General features: G+C 47.7%; 1 protein-coding gene across 3 annotated transcripts in view; it reads left to right on the plus strand.

Annotated features, from left to right (window-relative positions):
• Positions 1-17,937, plus strand: part of MARK4 (microtubule affinity regulating kinase 4) — a 612,664-nt gene extending 594,727 nt beyond the window's left edge. For 2 of the 3 annotated variants that reach the window (XM_069644669.1, XM_069644671.1), the window contains one exon: positions 12,605-17,937. In XM_069644669.1, the coding sequence (XP_069500770.1) occupies positions 12,605-12,944 (340 nt within the window). In that variant the 3' untranslated portion in view covers positions 12,945-17,937. The remainder of the gene's footprint in view (positions 1-12,604) is intronic. The other variant, XM_069644670.1, reaches the window with a different exon arrangement.
• Positions 17,938-18,233: the final 296 nt, after the last annotated feature.

An 18,233-nucleotide genomic window follows, 5' to 3' on the forward strand; every position in this document is an offset into this window, starting at 1 on the left:
TAAGGAGACTTAGTTACAATGGGTACAGGTTGTGCCTTGGGTTACAGTAAGGCAGGATCCTGTGTTGAGCGATAGGGAGTCTCATACAACATAATACATCATACATGTTAGTCATGAGAGCTTGAACATATGGGGTTGGTTAGGTGAACAAGGTAGTTTTCATGGCTTTGCGGAAAGCAGTCAGTGAAGGTTCAGCTCGCAGAGAGGTGGGAAGGGTGTTCCAATGTAAGGCAGCAAGGTAAGGGAAGCTGGCGCCACCTGCTCTAGCTCTTTTTAGCCTAGGTACGGAGAGCATATTGGCATAGGGTGTCCTGGTGGGTCTTGTGGGGGAGACCGGGTGGACTCTCTGGGATAGGTATGCTGGGGCTGAGAGGTGGACACATTTGTGGGTGATGCTTAGCGCCTTGAATATAATCCTTTCCTTTATGGGGAGCCAATGGGACGCTTTTCTGGCAGCAATGATGTGCTCTCTTGGCAATGCCTTGTGCAGCACGCAGGGCGCTATTCTGGATTACTTGCAGCTTCTCAAGGTTTTTGTTGGAGGTCCCTAGGAAGAGAACATTACAGTAGTCTAGCCGGGAACCAGTTATGGCTCTGGCTATGTTGGTGTATGTGTCTTTTGACAGGAAAGGCATGATTGCGTTGAGGAGTTTTGCATGGTAAGCAGCAGCAGGTTGCCGCTTTCAGTTATAGATGTGAAACATTAGCCATTTACATATTATTGTGTATTTTGTACACAATCTGGCACCGTTACAGATAGGTTGCATTAAATACTCCTGGGCATGCTAGGACGCATGTAGTGGTCTGAGGGGTGAACCTGGGTCTACCAGGGTATGCTCAGGTGCTCCACACTAGCAGGTATTGCATATTGGCATCAAACCCCCAATTTCTCACCCCATTTGCTATGCATTGTCATCCCAGTGACATGAGCAGCACTAAGTTGATATCGAGTGCCCCACGTTCTTGCTGTCTGCTTCTAGGCACACTGCCATGGCAGTCTGCATTTCTTTGTCTGGTGAAAATGACAGTCCTTCCCGGGCACCGCTCTCCCTTTTCCGATAACCATCCAGAGTGAACCCGAACACCAACTGGAAATATGTATCCTCTCGGGGGAGGGGTGGGCGAGAACACAAAGGTTGGGGGGTAGAGGGGAGTAGCATCACTTGGGGAATCCAGCAAGAATCTCAAATCAAAGAATCGAGAATCTTGCAGCAGGAGTAGAGGGTGGAAGGGTTGTGACACTCCTGAATTCCGTCACCATCCACCTATAGCCTCTTTAAGGGTCATGTGACGTAAATATGGAGTGTGTACACCATTTACCAAGCCTAATGGAATGTGATGGGCCCAATTTATAACACCTGGTTATCCGCTTCGGAATGGTATCACAATACTGATGGCAGACATTTGTTAATGACTCGTGCGTTTTCAGTACCATCTTTCCATCCTCTTGTTCCTATAGCTTTAATCTTGGACACAGTGGAGTGAGCCATCTCCTGCTCTCGAGCATAGAGTAAACATTTTAGACCCAAACTAAAACCGACTAATAACGAGCATGAGTAACGCCTGTAGATTTGGTGTTTGCAGTTGGTTGTTGCATTTTACATTTGTAGGCATTCTTCTGTGTGTGCCCCATAAACAGCCGACCCTTCATGCAAGCCGAGTGGCCAGTCATCGTGTGATTATTACGTGAGCTGTTAGCCTCTGCTGGTTGATTACAAATACTTCAAGCATTGTACTTTGCGTTTGCTGAGGCACAAAGCCTGCAGGTCATGGCATCATCATTCATGTCAAAACGCACATTCAAACCACAATTACCCTTAAACTTTTCTGTGGGAGATTGTTCATGGTTAACACCTAGCAATCCGTTGCCACACCCCGCACCTCTATATATTTGGGTGAGGTTTTTTTCAGTAAAATGTACTCGTAAAAAAAAAAAACATCGAAATTGCACATGTCGATGAAAGCACGTTATACCTGCAAACTGTCCATGTAGCCTTTGAATGTTTTCTATGCCATGTCTTGCCCTATTTCCATCCCAACTGGGCCTACACTCCCCAGAAACGGGTGCAGTGAGAGAGCAAACAAAATAAAGCGAGCTCCGAAAGAGGCAAATACGGACATATGAAAGGGGGGGTTAGATGAAGCGATATGAGGAGAGCGGGACGAACTATTACTGAGACAGGGGACTGACACTTTATAAGGTACAGGCGTGTGTGGGGACTTCACACTGTTCAACATCCAGCCTGAAGGGCATGGCCTCCAGTCCCCTCTCCCTTAGACCTCTTCCTTCTTGGACCACGTAAGTGGACTATTATCGGGAGGGGCAAGTGGTACTTTCAATGGTTTTCCTTATTTTTTTTTGTGTACATGTCTTTGTTGAGGCATGCAGGGAACATTACAATATCCTAACTCGTAACACTCGCCACTTCATAATCCAGCCCCTGATTCTATGATCTGGCAGAAAACACACCAACCATCTACGATGCAAGTAGGGCACGACTTGTGTTGCCAGGTGCCATCCCAACCCAACCAAATATTCTGCTTCTTAACACATCCCTCCAAACCCAACAACCTTGATGTCTATAGAGAACATGAAGATGAAAAAGCCTAGAAGCACAAAGTCCGCAGGGCAAAACACATTTTAATTATGTATAAAATTGTCCAAACGTTTAAGCTCCAAAGCCACTGGAAGGTTGAAACCAGATATCTTAACTTTTTGTGCTGTCGGGGTAGGTGAACACACCTTATGCTTTTTTTATCTGTGGGGGTTCGGGAGTGAGAGCTAGAGTGACCAGATTTAAAAAGTTAAAAAACCGTGACAGGGCAACTAACATAAAAGTAGCAATAACTCTTGAAAGTGGCTGTCAAGGCACTACACTTCGGTAGAGGTTGGAGGAGAAGGTGGTTTAAGTGTTACAGTTCAAATAAACACACATTATAATTAATTTATCACAAAGTAACACTATCCTAAATTGTAAAATGCAGCATTTCTTCTGTCAGATATTGCATTCCTACCTATCTGACTAAACCGGGAACACTGCAGTTTCCAATGGGAACATAATCTTGAGAATGGGGGACAGAGCACCGAAAACCGGGACAGTCCCGGCAAAACCGGGACGTCTGGTCACCCTAGTGAGAGCCCATTGGGGTGTATGGGCGTGGGTGAGTCCGCGGATTACTAGTTGGGGAAATGACACAGTTGAGAGCTGTGGTGAGAAAATAACTCGGTTTCCTCTCCTGCGGCAATAGTTCCACGAGAACACAGTTACACCTTTCTGATCGGCTCCGATCCTTAAACCAACCTGACCGTTTCCTCTGCCCTCCGGGGTTTAAAAAAATCCAAGTAAAGATCTATCCACATGCACCGTTGTGCTTCTGAACTGCAACAAAATACTTAATGCACAATCCATAGCCAACCAACCATGCTCTTGCCTTGCTCTGCAATATGCTGCCATCTGACAATAGCACCGTTACCACGGTCGCCCAGCGACCACTGTAATACTGTGTAGTCTCTGTGTTGTGCCCTATGGTCATATCTAGACCACACTACTGTGTTGTGCCTTATGGTCGCATAGTGACCACACTACTGTGTTGTGCCTTATGGTCGTATCTAGACCACACTATTGTGTTGTGCCTTATGGTCGTATCTAGACCACACTACTGTGTTGTGCCTTATGGTCGCATAGTGACCACACTACTGTGTTGTGCCTTATGGTCGTATCTAGACCACACTACTGTGTTGTGCCTTATGGTCGTATCTAGACCACACTATTGTGTTGTGCCTTATGGTCGTATCTAGACCACACTACTGTGTTGTGCCTTATGGTCGTATCTAGACCACACTACTGTGTTGTGCCTTATGGTCGCATAGTGACCACACTACTGTGTTGTGCCTTATGGTCGTATCTAGACCACACTACTGTGTTGTGCCTTATGGTCGTATCTAGACCACACTACTGTGTTGTGCCTTATGGTCGCATAGTGACCACACTACTGTGTTGTGCCTTATGGTCGCATAGTGACCACACTACTGTGTTGTGCCTTATGGTCGTATCTAGACCACACTATTGTGTTGTGCCTTATGGTCGTATCTAGACCACACTACTGTGTTGTGCCTTATGGTCGCATAGTGACCACACTACTGTGTTGTGCCTTATGGTCGTATCTAGACCACACTACTGTGTTGTGCCTTATGGTCGTATCTAGACCACACTATTGTGTTGTGCCTTATGGTCGTATCTAGACCACACTACTGTGTTGTGCCTTATGGTCGCATAGTGACCACACTACTGTGTTGTGCCTTATGGTCATATCTAGACCACACTATTGTGTTGTGCCTTATGGTCGTATCTAGACCACACTACTGTGTTGTGCCTTATGGTCGCATAGTGACCACACTACTGTGTTGTGCCTTATGGTCGTATTTAGACCACACTATTGTGTTGTGCCTTATGGTCGCATACTGTGCCCTGATTTTGCTGCCCACATTGCATTCTGTTTCTAGTTGTGCCATGTTGAACGATACCCTCGCCATGCCTCAACAATCCACCAGCTCACCAGCTGCCCCACTGGCATTCCTCTCCAACATTCCTCCCACCTACTTCCTACCATCATTCTTCACTGAAAGCATCCCCACAGCACGTCATCCTCCACCCAGCATAACTTCCTACACCAGACCCATCCACACCAGGAACCAACTCCTAGGTCTCCGTTCTAGATACCCTAGACTCACCCACCAAGCACCTCCCACCACTCTTAACACGCCTAACACGCCATCCCTTACAGTCAAAACACCCTTACCTAAACCCACCATGCCGCACCCCATCCCGGCGACACCACTCAACACCACCCCTACCTCGGCCCAACACACACACAACCTACAGTGTGCCCTCATAAACGCCAGATCCATCCCTGCCCATGCCATTGAAATTCACGAACTCCTAATTAGCTTGGACCTCGACATCTTAGCCATCACCGAGACATGGCTGCACAGCGCTGCAGGGCCAGCCCTCAACCTTACTATCCCACAGGGGTACGCCATTATCCGGCAAGACCGCCTCTCCTCAGTAGGTGGTGGGGTAGCATTCATCCTGAAAGATCACCTCGAGGCCAGACAAATCACCTCCAATCTAGGTGACAACATAGACTCTCTAGCTATAAAAATTGCCCTCTCCCCTAACTCCACCATCACCTTCAACCTAGTCTACCGCCCGCCCGGCCCCCTAACAGAGTTCCATGAGAACCTTGTACACCGCCTAACAGAAAACCTAAAACTCACCTCCAAAAGCATCCTTCTAGGTGACCTTAACCTGGGGTATAACGATAAAAAGGACAAGCCTGCTAAATCTCTTGCACTAGCCTTAAAAGAATTAGGCTTCGACCAAAAAATAACCTCACCCACACACAACAAAGGCCGTATCCTGGACTGGATAGCTGACCACAACTGTCACGTCGACATTAGCTCCATCACCCCGACTCCTTGGTCAGATCACCACCTCATTCACTTCTTTATTCCCGCTGTATCTAACACAAACAAACCTAACCCCATCCCCCCAGCACTGGCAAGATGTGTAAAAAATCTCACTAAAGATAAAATTACACCCCACCTTCACATCCTCTCCACAGACCTCAAGTCATCTGACCCGTCAGAATTAGCAGATATCTACAAGAGCACCATAAGCACCGCCATTGACGCCATTGCCCCCTTGCAGACCAAAAAAGCCAAAACTATCAAACACTCAAATACCTGGTTCTCCACTGAACTCAAAGAACTCCGCTCACAGAAAAGAAAAGCTCTAAACTCCTGGCAGAAATCGCCTTCCCCAGCCACCCTATCCTCCTACAAAAAAATCACTGCCCAATACAAAAAAGCCATAATCACAGCTAAATCAGTCTCTTATAATGATAGAATTGCTAATGCAAGCTCCGAATCCAAAGAACTCTTCGCCATTTTCAACGAACTCACCACACCGGCCACCAAATCACAAGACATTGTTAAAGACCAAATCTGGTGCAACTCCATACAATCTGCCTTGTTAAATAAAATTGAACTCCTACAAACAAAAATTAAGGAGCACCACAAAAACCTATCACTGCACCTCAAATCTCCCACCACCACGAGCCACATGCCCACCCCTAGTTCGGGAACCACATCCACCAAAGCCCCCACTACCCCGTTCAAATTCAGGGAAGTCACAGAACACGAAGTTATTGAGATAATGAACAAGATCAAACCATCCAATTGTAAAGGAGACCCCTGCCCCGCCAGCCTGATCAAAGACTGCACTGAAACACTCGCCCCTTTCCTTAAATCATTCATTAATGCCTCTTTCAAAACCAACACTGTCCCTGACAGTCTAAAAGAAGCCTGGGTGCGCCCGCTTCTAAAAAAAACCACCCTCGACCCTGAAGTAGCTACCAACTACAGGCCCATCACCACTGTGCCTTTCCTGCTCAAGATACTGGATAAAATGGCCTACACACAAATCCAGGATTATCTCGAAACCAACCATATCCTAGGAAAAAGACAGTCAGGCTTCCGACCAGGTCACGGAACTGAGTCAGCCCTACTTGATCTGAAAATACAGCTTGCTGACACTATGGATAAAGGCAAACCGGCACTCCTTCTCCTACTGGATCTATCTGCCGCCTTTGACCTTGTCAACCACGATATCCTAGGCATGCACCTAAAAAATGAAGCACACTTCTCCCCGGAAGCCATTGCATGGGTGGCCTCATTCCTAAATGGCAGACTCATGAAAGTCTTCTCAGACACTGCCTCGGCAACCCCTACCACCATCCACTGCGGCGTCCCACAAGGCTCCTGCACCGCCCCCACTCTCTACAATATATTCACCCTTCCTCTCTTCAATGACCTCGACTGTCGTAACATAGCGTATACCAACTACGCAGACGATACGCAGGTACTACTCCCTCTAACTGGGACCTACGAAGAAGATGCGACAGCATTAACCAAAATCTACACAGCCATCCAAACCTGGATGGCGGCCAACGGCCTCTGCCTAAACGGGGACAAAACCGAAATCCTCATAGTAGGGACCAATGAAATTCTCAACAAACTCCCCCCCCAATACAAATCCTTCAACATCGACAACTCCACCATCTCAGTCTCCAAGACTGTTAAAACCTTAGGCGTTCACCTAGATGCCTCACTATCTATGTCTCGCCAGGTCAACGCCATAGCCTCTTCCTCGGCACTTACCACCAAGATGATAAATGCTGTCAAGCCTTTTCTCTCCGCCAAAAACTGCCTGTCCATCGCCAGAGCCACTATAGGTACAAAACTAGACTACTGTAATGCCCTGTTCCTAGGCACCTCCGCCCACAACCTAAAAAAACTCCAAATCACGCAAAACAATGCGCTCCGGGCAGCACTGTCCATTCCAAAAAGAGAACACATCTCGCAAGCAAGGAAAGATGCCCACTGGCTACCCGTGAAGGAACGCATACTTTTCAAAGCCATGACCATCACACATAGATGCCTATCCCTGGATGCCCCACCCTATCTCGCAGAAAGAATCACACCGAAAGCCTCCATCAGACCCACCAGAGCTCACCGCACCAACATGATTGATGTCCCCACGTTTCAAAGATCCAGGGCGGGAGGAACCAGCTTCCAACACCTCGCACCTAAAAACTGGAACTCCTTACCTACCTCACTAAGGAACGAAAAATCATACCATACCTTCCGTAAAAACCTCAAAACCCTCCTATTCCGCTAAAGTCTTCCACATGCACTCTCATGCTTGCATTGTAACCACAGCATAGCATAACCTCTAAGCTCAATGTTTATTACCAATGTGAAATGTACTCGGTAACTCGGTTTACATCTGTAAACACATTCCTATGCTTGTGTTCATGACTAAGTCTGCTGTAACAGCGCCACGATGCCCCAGGGCAGTTCTGTGCGCTTTATAAATGCAAATAAATAAATAAAAATAAATCCACCTCTTGACCGAGAACTGTCGTTTCCGCCAGTGCACTTTCTCACTACGAAGTGCATTTTTTTAAATGGCCAATAGGTGGCAGCCGCAGTCCATCTTTCCCTGTCATTCAGTAAGACTGCTCTGTTAATCAAGGAGGCATTCTCTTGTAAGCCAGCTTTCCACCCGCTATGGATTTGTCATGAACGCGCAGCCAGGCATCTTAAAACCATATAGTAATTTCTGTCTCTTGCTACTTGGCGACATGTGTGGGTGTAGAGGTCCTGCATGAAAGGAACGCGTATGAAGCATTTTTCTTAGCATACCGCTACATTAATGGCCAGATTGAATATAACACTAGTTTGTTACTTAAACAATTGTGCCCTAACGTTTCTCGGTTATTTTGTCTCGGGGCATGAGAGAAGTGTCTGCTACTCCTCACACCTCCCTGGTTCCAGACAACAGCCCAAGTTGCCCTCTCCAAAGAACCCACGTGGGGAAGCAGAATTTCAGCACAGGACAGAGAGGTGTTGCTAAAAGGAATAACGAAAATGGTATCTAAAGCACAGTTACCAATAATGAAGTTTGGCCAATAGTTATGGTAAATTAGCACCCTGTGCAGGGGGCTGGCCAATCAGAAATGTTGAGATGCGGTCTGCATTCTTTGGTATGTGCCCGTGTTCTGAGCTCCCCCACTCATGCGAGCCGATTTATGAATTTCCCTGGGGCTGCCCAAATATAGGAAGTGACATCACTGGCAGTTATATGAACGCATTTGCACGTAGTCGCCAACTTGGTGCAAGAAGGGGTGGGGGGGTGCAGAACAGTGGAAACATTGGCTACCATGAGGTGCATGCACTAAAGGTGTTGTTAGTCAGTATGTGTAAATAGATGGTTCTTGCAGGAAGAAGTGGCAATTGTGGTAACAGAGAATGTGCCACTTATGAGCGTGTAGATCTCTTTGCAAATATCATAAAAAGTGACAAGCCCTCCTTATACTGTCTATGCCACTAGATTTTCTGGCTAGGTCTGCCCCTAGGAGTCAACACTCAAATTCTCCTTTGATTTTCATGTAAGGGCTACTTAATTCACCTCATACCCTCTGTTAGAGGGAGGGTCTGTACTCTGATTAATCTTTAATCTCAGGGTCTCAGGCTCATCCCTTTTTAACTTCTGGGTAATGCATAATTTCAGATTGTCATTGGCCTTCCTAATCTCAAGGGTAATATTTCATTTCATATTCTCAGGCACCGGTGTGTATAACCTCAAATGGTAATATTATGCAAGTGAGTCTCGGTCCCACTGATTCATAATTTCAGCCTGCCCAGCCTCATGTTCAAACTCAGGTTCCCAATCGCAGGCCTTCCCATCCGTAGAGGTAAATGAATCGTCTAAGATTGTTTTTCATAGCCCCACTGCCCTCGGGGTTTAAACACTGCAGAACTTTTAGGATTGACTATTTGAATCTCAGTGCGAGTGTTCATTTTACAGGCTCCGGTACTCGCCATCTAAATTGATGTCCCCTCTCAGGGCCCCCCTTAGGCCCTCTCTCCCTCACACGTCTGTTATGATTGAATGGTTCCAGACACAGAAGACCCATCTCGCCACATGCGCGGTGGTCGTTCTGTGTCGTCTCTAGGTTCAATGGATGAACAGTTGGACACAGTGAAGGTCATTCCAGGTCATCATTTATTCTGACACTAGAAACTCTCCTTGTCCCTCTCATCTCACAATCTCTACATCATAGAGAAATACACCCAACCCAAAACGATTTTTAGAAATTGAGGGACAGATCGTTTTGGGTTGGGTGTACCTCTACATCTGTGCACCCACAGATGTAGAAGTACACCCAACCCAAAACGGATGGAGGCACAGATGCAGTGCAAGAGGGGTGCACGGATGTACAAATACATCCAACACACAACGATTTTTAGAAATTGAGGGACAGGTGCAAAGCCAGAGCCTCTTGCTCTGCATCTGTCCCTCAATTTCTAAAAATCGTTTTTTCCCCGGCTTTTACCCGGGCCGCCAGAGAGAGACACAGTATGGATGGAACAAAGGGCCATCCATACTGCGTCTCTACTCTCCGGCCGCGTGGGTGTGTGGGGGGGGCTCAGCCCCGACTTCATGCTGCTGCCTGGTGCCTGGACCCCGGAGCACCCGCATACTCGGCGCCCCTGCCCCCACTGCTATGTGCCCTACGCCCTTTGCCTCTCTTGCGCCCTCCAACCATCCCCATGCCACCTTTAGCACCTACGAGTTTCTACGAAGTGAAATTTTAAAAAAGTGTACCTTTCTTCAGTGCTCCGAGCCGCGTCTGCCTGATGCGGACACGCCATCGCAGAAATGAATAAAGGGACATTTGAATTGTTTTTATGTTCACCTTGCCTTTAGCACCTGCAAGAAACTACACTCGAGTGTTAAAGGCAAAGTGAAATAAAAATAGAATAAAAGAAACGTACCTTGCAGTTTGGCGCCGCGCGTGGTCTCCTAACTGTTTCCTTGTTGATAACGTGACGGTCATCAACATGGAAAATGGACTTGGAAACTACAGTGTAGCGCTGCACCAAACTGCAAAGTAAGTTCATTTTTAATTAAAAAAAAATAACCACTACAACCCACTTAGGGAAGTACACCAGGACTAATGGTCCTAATGACGAGGAACCCCGGGTGTGAATGTCCCAGGGCCCTCGATAAAGGCACAAAAGCTGCAGGTGCATTTTGGAGGCTGACTGGCATACCACCGAAGTGTAGACTGGCTCTTACTGTGACTGGCTACTATTGTTTTGTGCTCAGTCTACCCTATGGAAATAGGTGGCTCCGTTTTTGTTTTTGGTCACTCTGTATGTCTCCAAAGAATTCCTACACAAATAAGTGGCGGGCAATGTCACCTCACATGTGCCCGGTATGCTGCTAGTCTGTTGCCTTGGGGAAATCATGTGTGTTCCAGCTGAAGGTGTGCGGGGGCCCTCCTGCAGCGGGACAATCCTCCTTTGAGTCCTGTGGTAGACTTGCCCAGCAGAGGTCATGTTCCTCCTGCTCTTATGAGGTGTGACCTCCACAGATCCGCCACCTTCCAGCCTATTGCGAGCAGAGGAGCCCAGCCTTGATTCTGTCAAGAGCCGGGACATGTTCCAACCTCATTGCAATCCCTCTCTCAGCATTTGCAGGCCAGTAGTCCCAGAGGACAGCCAGCCTCCTACCAAAAGCTTGCAGGCAGTGGCGGGGCGTTGGGGTGGGGGGTGCAGTAGTGTGGTGCTCTGTATTAGGAGAAAAAGCGCTCGCTTCAGCCCTACCGCTGCTCCCTCCCAATATAGGCAGCGGGGTTCCAGAGCGCCCCGCTGCCCTGACAACGGCTGTAAGAGGAAGCAAACCCAAGTCCCAGCACACAGGTTGGCGTACAGCACTGGCATCCTCCTGCCAACAGCAGACAACTGGACCCATAGTACTTCCGTGTGCCCTCCCACTGCTCCCTATGAGCAGCAGGTAAAGGGTCGGGTGATGCAGCCATCTTCCTGCCAGCAGTAGGGCGCAGGGCAAAGCCACAGCCTCTGCAAGATTGGACCGAGAGACCGCCATGGCCTTACCGTCAGCTGGCAGACTGTTCAGCAACTCGGAGAAGGCAGGGGGAGGGTGTTGGAGCAGGGGCTTCCTTCACGCGACAGTAGGCCACAGAGCAGAATCCCACCGAAAAGGAAGCCGAGAGTCGCCTAACGCGGCCATGCATATTCCAAGAGCAGACTGTTGAGTGGGTGTGCTCTGCTCTCCTGAATCCTCTGCCCGCCCTGGGCCTCGCCATAGAAAACCGACCCAAAGTAGTATGGCTGGTGAAGACCACATAGGTCTTTAAACATATCTCTCATAGATGAGCGCAGTTATCAGCATAATTTTGCCAAACGAGTGCGTGTTGCATATATTTATTCTGCACTTACCTTTTTCTGCCAATGCCATGCTTCTCGGTTCCGGGATGGGTACATGGCTAGAGTCCTGTCCTTTTGATGGTGTTATCTTTTTGGGCTCACGTTCCAGTGCAGTTAATGGTTCCACTGCAGAGAGCTGTGTGTGAGCATAGAGTGGTGGACGCGCCCTTTCATCCAGTGGAGTTGGGTAGCGAGACATTGCCAAGATGCGTTACTGTAGCAGGGCATGCAAAGCTGCAAATCTAGCTTCTGCGGTTATTGCTCGTGGCAATATTAGGACTACCTAAGGGGCGGCAGCGCCCCAGACAATGGAAGCAAATCCGGCATCAAACCTCCCCTTCCCACCCACCCCCTGCGTGCCCCTGGTCAAAGCCAGGAGGGGCCATTTTTTAAACATTTTGTTTACTCCCGCGCCGGAGCAGGGAGTTAATCACTGCGAAAGTATCGGCACCCTATTGTTAAATGCACCCCTCTCCCGCGCTGGAAAGCACAGCTCCAGCACAAGAGCAGGGTGCATTTAATTTCAATAGGGCACCTGCCGCGCCTTCTTCCACTATGCCAGCTTGGGTGGGACCTTGAAAGGCTCCCCTGAGCTAGCATGGCGCCCGGGGGCCCTTCCCTGATGACTACCGTTATTGCAGCTATGTGAATTGTCCATGGCCTTCTCTTCTAAGGACAACAAAAAAGAGCCAGATGTTAACGATTTCTTCTGTTTTTTTTCCCTCCCTCCCATTCTTGCAGTTGCAATTTATCTTGGAATCAAAAGGAAACAGAACCCCGGCTGCTCAGATTTACCTGGAATGTGAAAGTGACCAGCACCCAGGACCCCGAGGACATGATGGTGGCCATACGCAATGCCACAGACTCCACCCACTGCCGCTGCCGCCAGATGGAGCCTTTCCTGCTCTCCTGCACGGCAGGCAAGGACGGCGGCGGCAGCGAACACTTCTCCCAGTTTGAGGTGGAGGTATGCCGCCTGCAACGGCTGGGCGTCAACGGGGTGCTGTTCAGGCGCGTGTCGGGGACCGCATTGGCTTTCAGGAACATGGTGACCAAAATTTCAAATGAACTGCAGCTTTAAGGGAAAGAAGTGCATCCTGGGAGCCGAAGCGCTGGGATTCCACAGGGACCTAACCTTAACTCTGTTACTTATTTTGTGTGTTGTGTCCATTTTTAATTCTCACAACCAAAATGCTGCTGTTTTATTTTTTATTTGTTTTGGAGGGTGGGGGGTTTAAAGACCGTGTTCTCTTTCCAGCCTTGACCCAGCGGCTTAGAAGAAAAATAACAAAAAAAAACTTTAGACAACTTTCTTAAAGTGAATAGTTTAAGTGAAAATAAGTCCCTTTTTGCCGAGCCCAGTGAAATGTTTGTTGCTCCCTAAATTTCATGTTAACCTCAGTAAGGTGCAAGCCGCCATCTGTTAATGCCGCAGTTTCAACAGGCAGCCACGTGGAGGGTGGAACCTGCCTTTCGGAGGACAAGGAGTGCACACAAACGTTCTGAAGTTACTCCCTTACCTTGTTGAATGATGTTTGTGGTTGGGTGGTCGAGAGGTTTGAGGGAGCGATATTGCAAGATGGCTGCTGGTTAGACACTCTGAGGTGGTTTTTTGGCTGGTGTACAGTGCTGATTTTTATGTTCTTGGCTCGTATGGCTCTTGCTACTTCTGCAGAAAGAGAAACTCCTGGATTGAGCACTGTATGTAACCAACACAGCTGTAAAGAACGAAGTTGTGAACCAGTAGGAGGGAAAAGACTCGGGTAAGGCCTTGCACAGTCCCAACAGACGTGCAATAATGGATGCCATCTTAAACCAAATCTGCTCTGGGAGAAGGGCTATCTGGTTACACCAAGAGAGGCCATGGTCAATTTCTGACGTACGGGTAAGGGTAAAGCTATATTTCACTACAACCCTCTGGACAAACGTCGCAGGGCATCTGTGGTGGGAAGGGGGATGGGCTGGGCAACACAGCCAGGTTCGGGAGGCGGGGGGGGGGCAGCTAGGAGCCAAAGCAAAGGTGTAAGTCGGGATCCTATACACTGGTTCCGACAACCCTTCTGCATAGGGTACAAGATTTGTTTGTGATCGCTGGGGCTCCCCAAGAGTAGAGATGCAGAAGATTAAACAGGAAGCTTCTGCATTGGCATACTGCAAATGACAGATGATGGTAAAGCATGCAAAATATAGCTGAGTGGGAGGGGGGGGGTATTGCCTTCTTGGGGGAAGAATCCTAAGGCTGCAACTTGGAGTGGAGTTTAGGTGGTGCAGATGCAAAAGAATGGCCAATAGCCAAACTGTGTGTGATTGCATCACACTGTGCCACTTTTATACAGGGCTGGTAGACTGATGGCTCCAGGCTACACTATGTATACCTTTTGCTATGGAGGTTGGGCAGGAACATCCATAGATGCCAATTCACTGGCTCGTGTAAAGGCTGCGGGCTGAGCGGGCACATGGACTTTATAGCTGTCCCTTGGAAATATGAGGCGGTTCCACTGACGGAACTCCACCCCTGGATGCCCACCCTCGAGATTACACCGAGGAGTTAAAGTATGCAAGGCCGACTGCTGGGAACACAACTATTCAGCCACTGGCCTAACACCCATAGATCTAGATTTCAAGAACAAAGTCAATCTGAATGGCGCTTCCTTTTCTCTTCACTGGTCTGTGTTTCTGAGGCTGTGGTGTCGGAAACGCCGCAAGTCTCCTCACCTGATGGAGAACAGCTGGTGACTTGAGGAAGACTTTGTCCAGTAGGTCAACTTTACAGATGTTTGGGTTCTACATGTTTTAAGCTACTTTTTTTTGAAAGTCTGTACTTTGGTCGCACACTGTTGGTTGACCTGAATTTGACAATGTTTTAAAAAATGTTTTTTTTAAATTGTTTTCCACCCTCATATGCCCCCATGTTGCCCCAAACTCCTCCACCCCGCTGCCTACATATACACGTGTATGTTATTCGTCAATACGACCAAAGTGTAGACTTTCAAAGGAAGGTTTTTTTTAAAACACAGGATACTTTTTGGACCATGGTTCCTTGGCCACAGACACACTGTAAAGTGATGCTTCACAAAGAGATCACCAGGTTGGGCCTACACGTGGAATAGCCTGGCCAAAGGACCCACCTGCATTGAAATCCTGAATTTGAAAGGATCTCTCCATTGTCCTGTAGGAGGAGCATTTTGATTTTCCCTGATCTTTCCATTTCACCAGTGTCTGTCTGTTCTTTGCCATGAGGAGGTGCTGCGGTCTAGTGACTGTGGATGCTTTTGGAGCCAAGTGAATGGAATTCCTATCCCGAATTCCTCACTTGACCAAACTGAGTGAGCCTGGACCATTCACTTCATAGCTCTTTGCCTCTCTTCGCTTATTTGGCAACTTTGGGAACTCTTGGGGGGGGGGGGGGTGCACCTAGTGGGTGGAGGAATTCCCAGTGGGATGTGGGTGCACTGCTTGGTCTTTGGAATCTTTGTCCCCAAGCCCCTCTTGCAGCTTGCTGGCTCAGACGAGCCTCGTCGTGGGGGTTGATGAATACGCAATTCTTCTCTGAAAAAATTAGAGTACATATGACCATTGAAAACAAAGCCTCACATTAAACATCCCTATTCATTTCCTTGAATTATTCCTCAACAAGCTCCCGGATTATGGATTACATGCATTTCTTAGGACTACATCAAAGAAAAACAAATCGTTGATAGCGGGCCAATAAGTTGCCATACTGTTGTGTAAACCCGAATTTACAGATGTTGTTCTGTTCTTTTATTACTGTAGACAGTCTACATTTCGGAGCTGCTCTCTAAGGCCTACATTTTACGAGCAGTTGTAGCTTTTGGCACCATGGGAAACCTGTGCAAGGAAGCCCACTGCCTCACTTTAGGGCTAACCATAGCCTCTCACCAATTAATAATCCTCGGGCTAAGGGGAATTACAGGTGCAGTTCTCTGAGTGTTTGCGTTCGGAATTTGGGGTTTTGGTGACTGCTGATTCCATCAGGACCAAGTGTTCTGCCATTGGCCACCATGCACCTTTCATAAAATCCCACACTTCAGCCTATAGTTCTGCCTTTATTGGGGTGTGGCGAATACAGGACAGTCCATAGATCCACAATGCCAAAATTGGTAGCATGTCCTAAGCCTTCCAGTTTTATTGCCCCAAGTGGTAAGTACTCCCTCCCAGTATTGGAGGACAATTATTTTCACAAGAGGAGCAGAGTTGAACAATGATCTACCCAGAATTAGGTGAACACAGGGAAAAGAGACGAGGAGTCCTCCAGATAAAGACATGAACTTCTATGCAGGGAGATGAGGACTCAGGAGTAGGGAACTTGGTCTCGTATAGCGCAACCTCTGGGATTTTGGCAGCCTCTTGGTGAATAATGAGGACTTCTCTGTTCTTCTAGAGGTAGTGGGGCACAAGTAATCCTTATCAAGTATTTGAGGGTTGGAGGACTCCTGAACACTTCTCCTGATGTAGGGAGCCACGAGGTCTCTGCTCCTGTGGCGGAGGGTCCAGGACTCCTCTCAAGTGAGGGTGAGATGAGAAATCCTCTAGAATGAGCAATGACCGACTCCTCCAGATGTAGGGAAACGTGAGGGCCCCCTTATAATGAGAGAATGGTAAGTGGCCTCCAGAAGGAGACACAAAGGTCTGTAGACATTGGTACCGTTTTGCCAAAATCATAGGCAGTACTAAAGTGAGAATCACACATCCTCAGATCACCTGAAGTGCTGGAAATATGTTATTTCACCCAGATTAAATCAGAAAAAATTACATCACACAGCCTTGGAGTCTGATTAAATCGTACGAAGTGGACACAATTCCTATCCGTCCAGGCCAAACAAATAAACTACAAATCTCACAAAAGCATAAGGTCGACTGTTCCAGTCACTTAGTGAACCTTAAAGGGCATATCTGCCATGAGTTACTATGCCACAAAGCCTGGATATGAGTTAATTGGTAGTGCATGAGGAAGGAGCCAGGTGTACATTGCCCCTGCATCATCAGCGCCCAGGTGCCCACGGGGTTAGGTGTGCTCTACAAATGCCAAAATTAAATTAATAAATAAATCGCACTAGTGAGCTATAGAGATGCAGTGGATATCTTCTCTGAAAGCTGTAAATCACTGTATGATAGGGTGTGCTCTGGAAACAGTAGAGGGTATAACTACAGACCCGAGAACTTGTGATTGACCAGGCATCCACCATCAGGAGGAAATAACTCAACGAGCCGCTGGGAGGTGTAAGGGGCAACTCCAACTGAGGTGGGTGGAACGACAATTTCTCTGAAGGTGTGTACAGATATAAAGACCTCTGTAGAGAGAGATATGGGGACTTCTCCAGTGGGCGAGGGAAACCAGGACTTCCTGAGACAACAAGGGAGAGCATGGACAAGTCCCATAGATCATGGGTTTGGCTACCTGTCGCTCTCCAGATGTTTTAGACTACGACTCCCATGAACACTTGCCATTGATTATGCTGACTAGAACCGATGGGAGTTTCAGTGCAAAACATCTGAGACAACCTTCTTAGACCCCCGGCACTAGATGGTGGGGGAGAATAGTGCTTTAGAATGAGTGGGTATCCACAGCTATTCCGTAGAGTGAGGTACGGTCTCATCCATTAGACAGGGTGGCTTGAATGCCTTGAGAGGAAACAAACTACTGCCACAGGGGGTGCATGTAATGGTATGAAATGGGATGAAAGAGGTAAGCAATGACTCTTCTTGGGAGCAAGAAGTGGATTCCATTGAACTAGACCTCCAGGAGTAGCCAGCACACATGCACCAACCTTAAAAAAACAATGGATGCCATTGATCAGCGTGACCCTGGTGACCAGTGATGATTTGCTAGCCCTGTTCACTATCTGCCGTGCAAACATGCACGGCCTCCACCCCTGTCCCCCGGTACTTTGCGACGCTAGGATTAAGTGGTGACAGATGCGGCTTTCAGGTGTTGAGGTAACATGAGGGTTTTTTTTTATAATTTCTTCACTTGAAGATTTTGAACAAATACAGACTACTGTCCCCTGTAATTATGTCAAAGATGTATCCATTAAACCTTGGAAACCCTCCAATGTCCATGCCTATGTTTCTTGAATGAGTGTGGTCTTGTTTGGAAATTTGATCTGAAATCTAGTGGAGGCAGAAGTTGTTGATTATGGGGTAAGTCAAGAGGTAAGCTGTACTAAGGTGCCAAGAAGACCAAAGTAGTGAGCCAGGATAGTTACCAATATTAATATGTACCCATGCTTTATATAATGTGGCAGATGTCTGTGCACCCTTTTAATGATCATGGCATATACCCTAGGGGGCCCACCCTAAACGTTAGGTGGGTTGACGGCAAAGTGGGGATTAATGGATTAAGGTTCAA

This window comes from Ambystoma mexicanum, chromosome 2p (assembly GCF_040938575.1).
Source record: "Ambystoma mexicanum isolate Mex_15411 chromosome 2p, UKY_AmexF1_1, whole genome shotgun sequence".
Lineage (NCBI taxonomy): Eukaryota > Metazoa > Chordata > Amphibia > Caudata > Ambystomatidae > Ambystoma > Ambystoma mexicanum.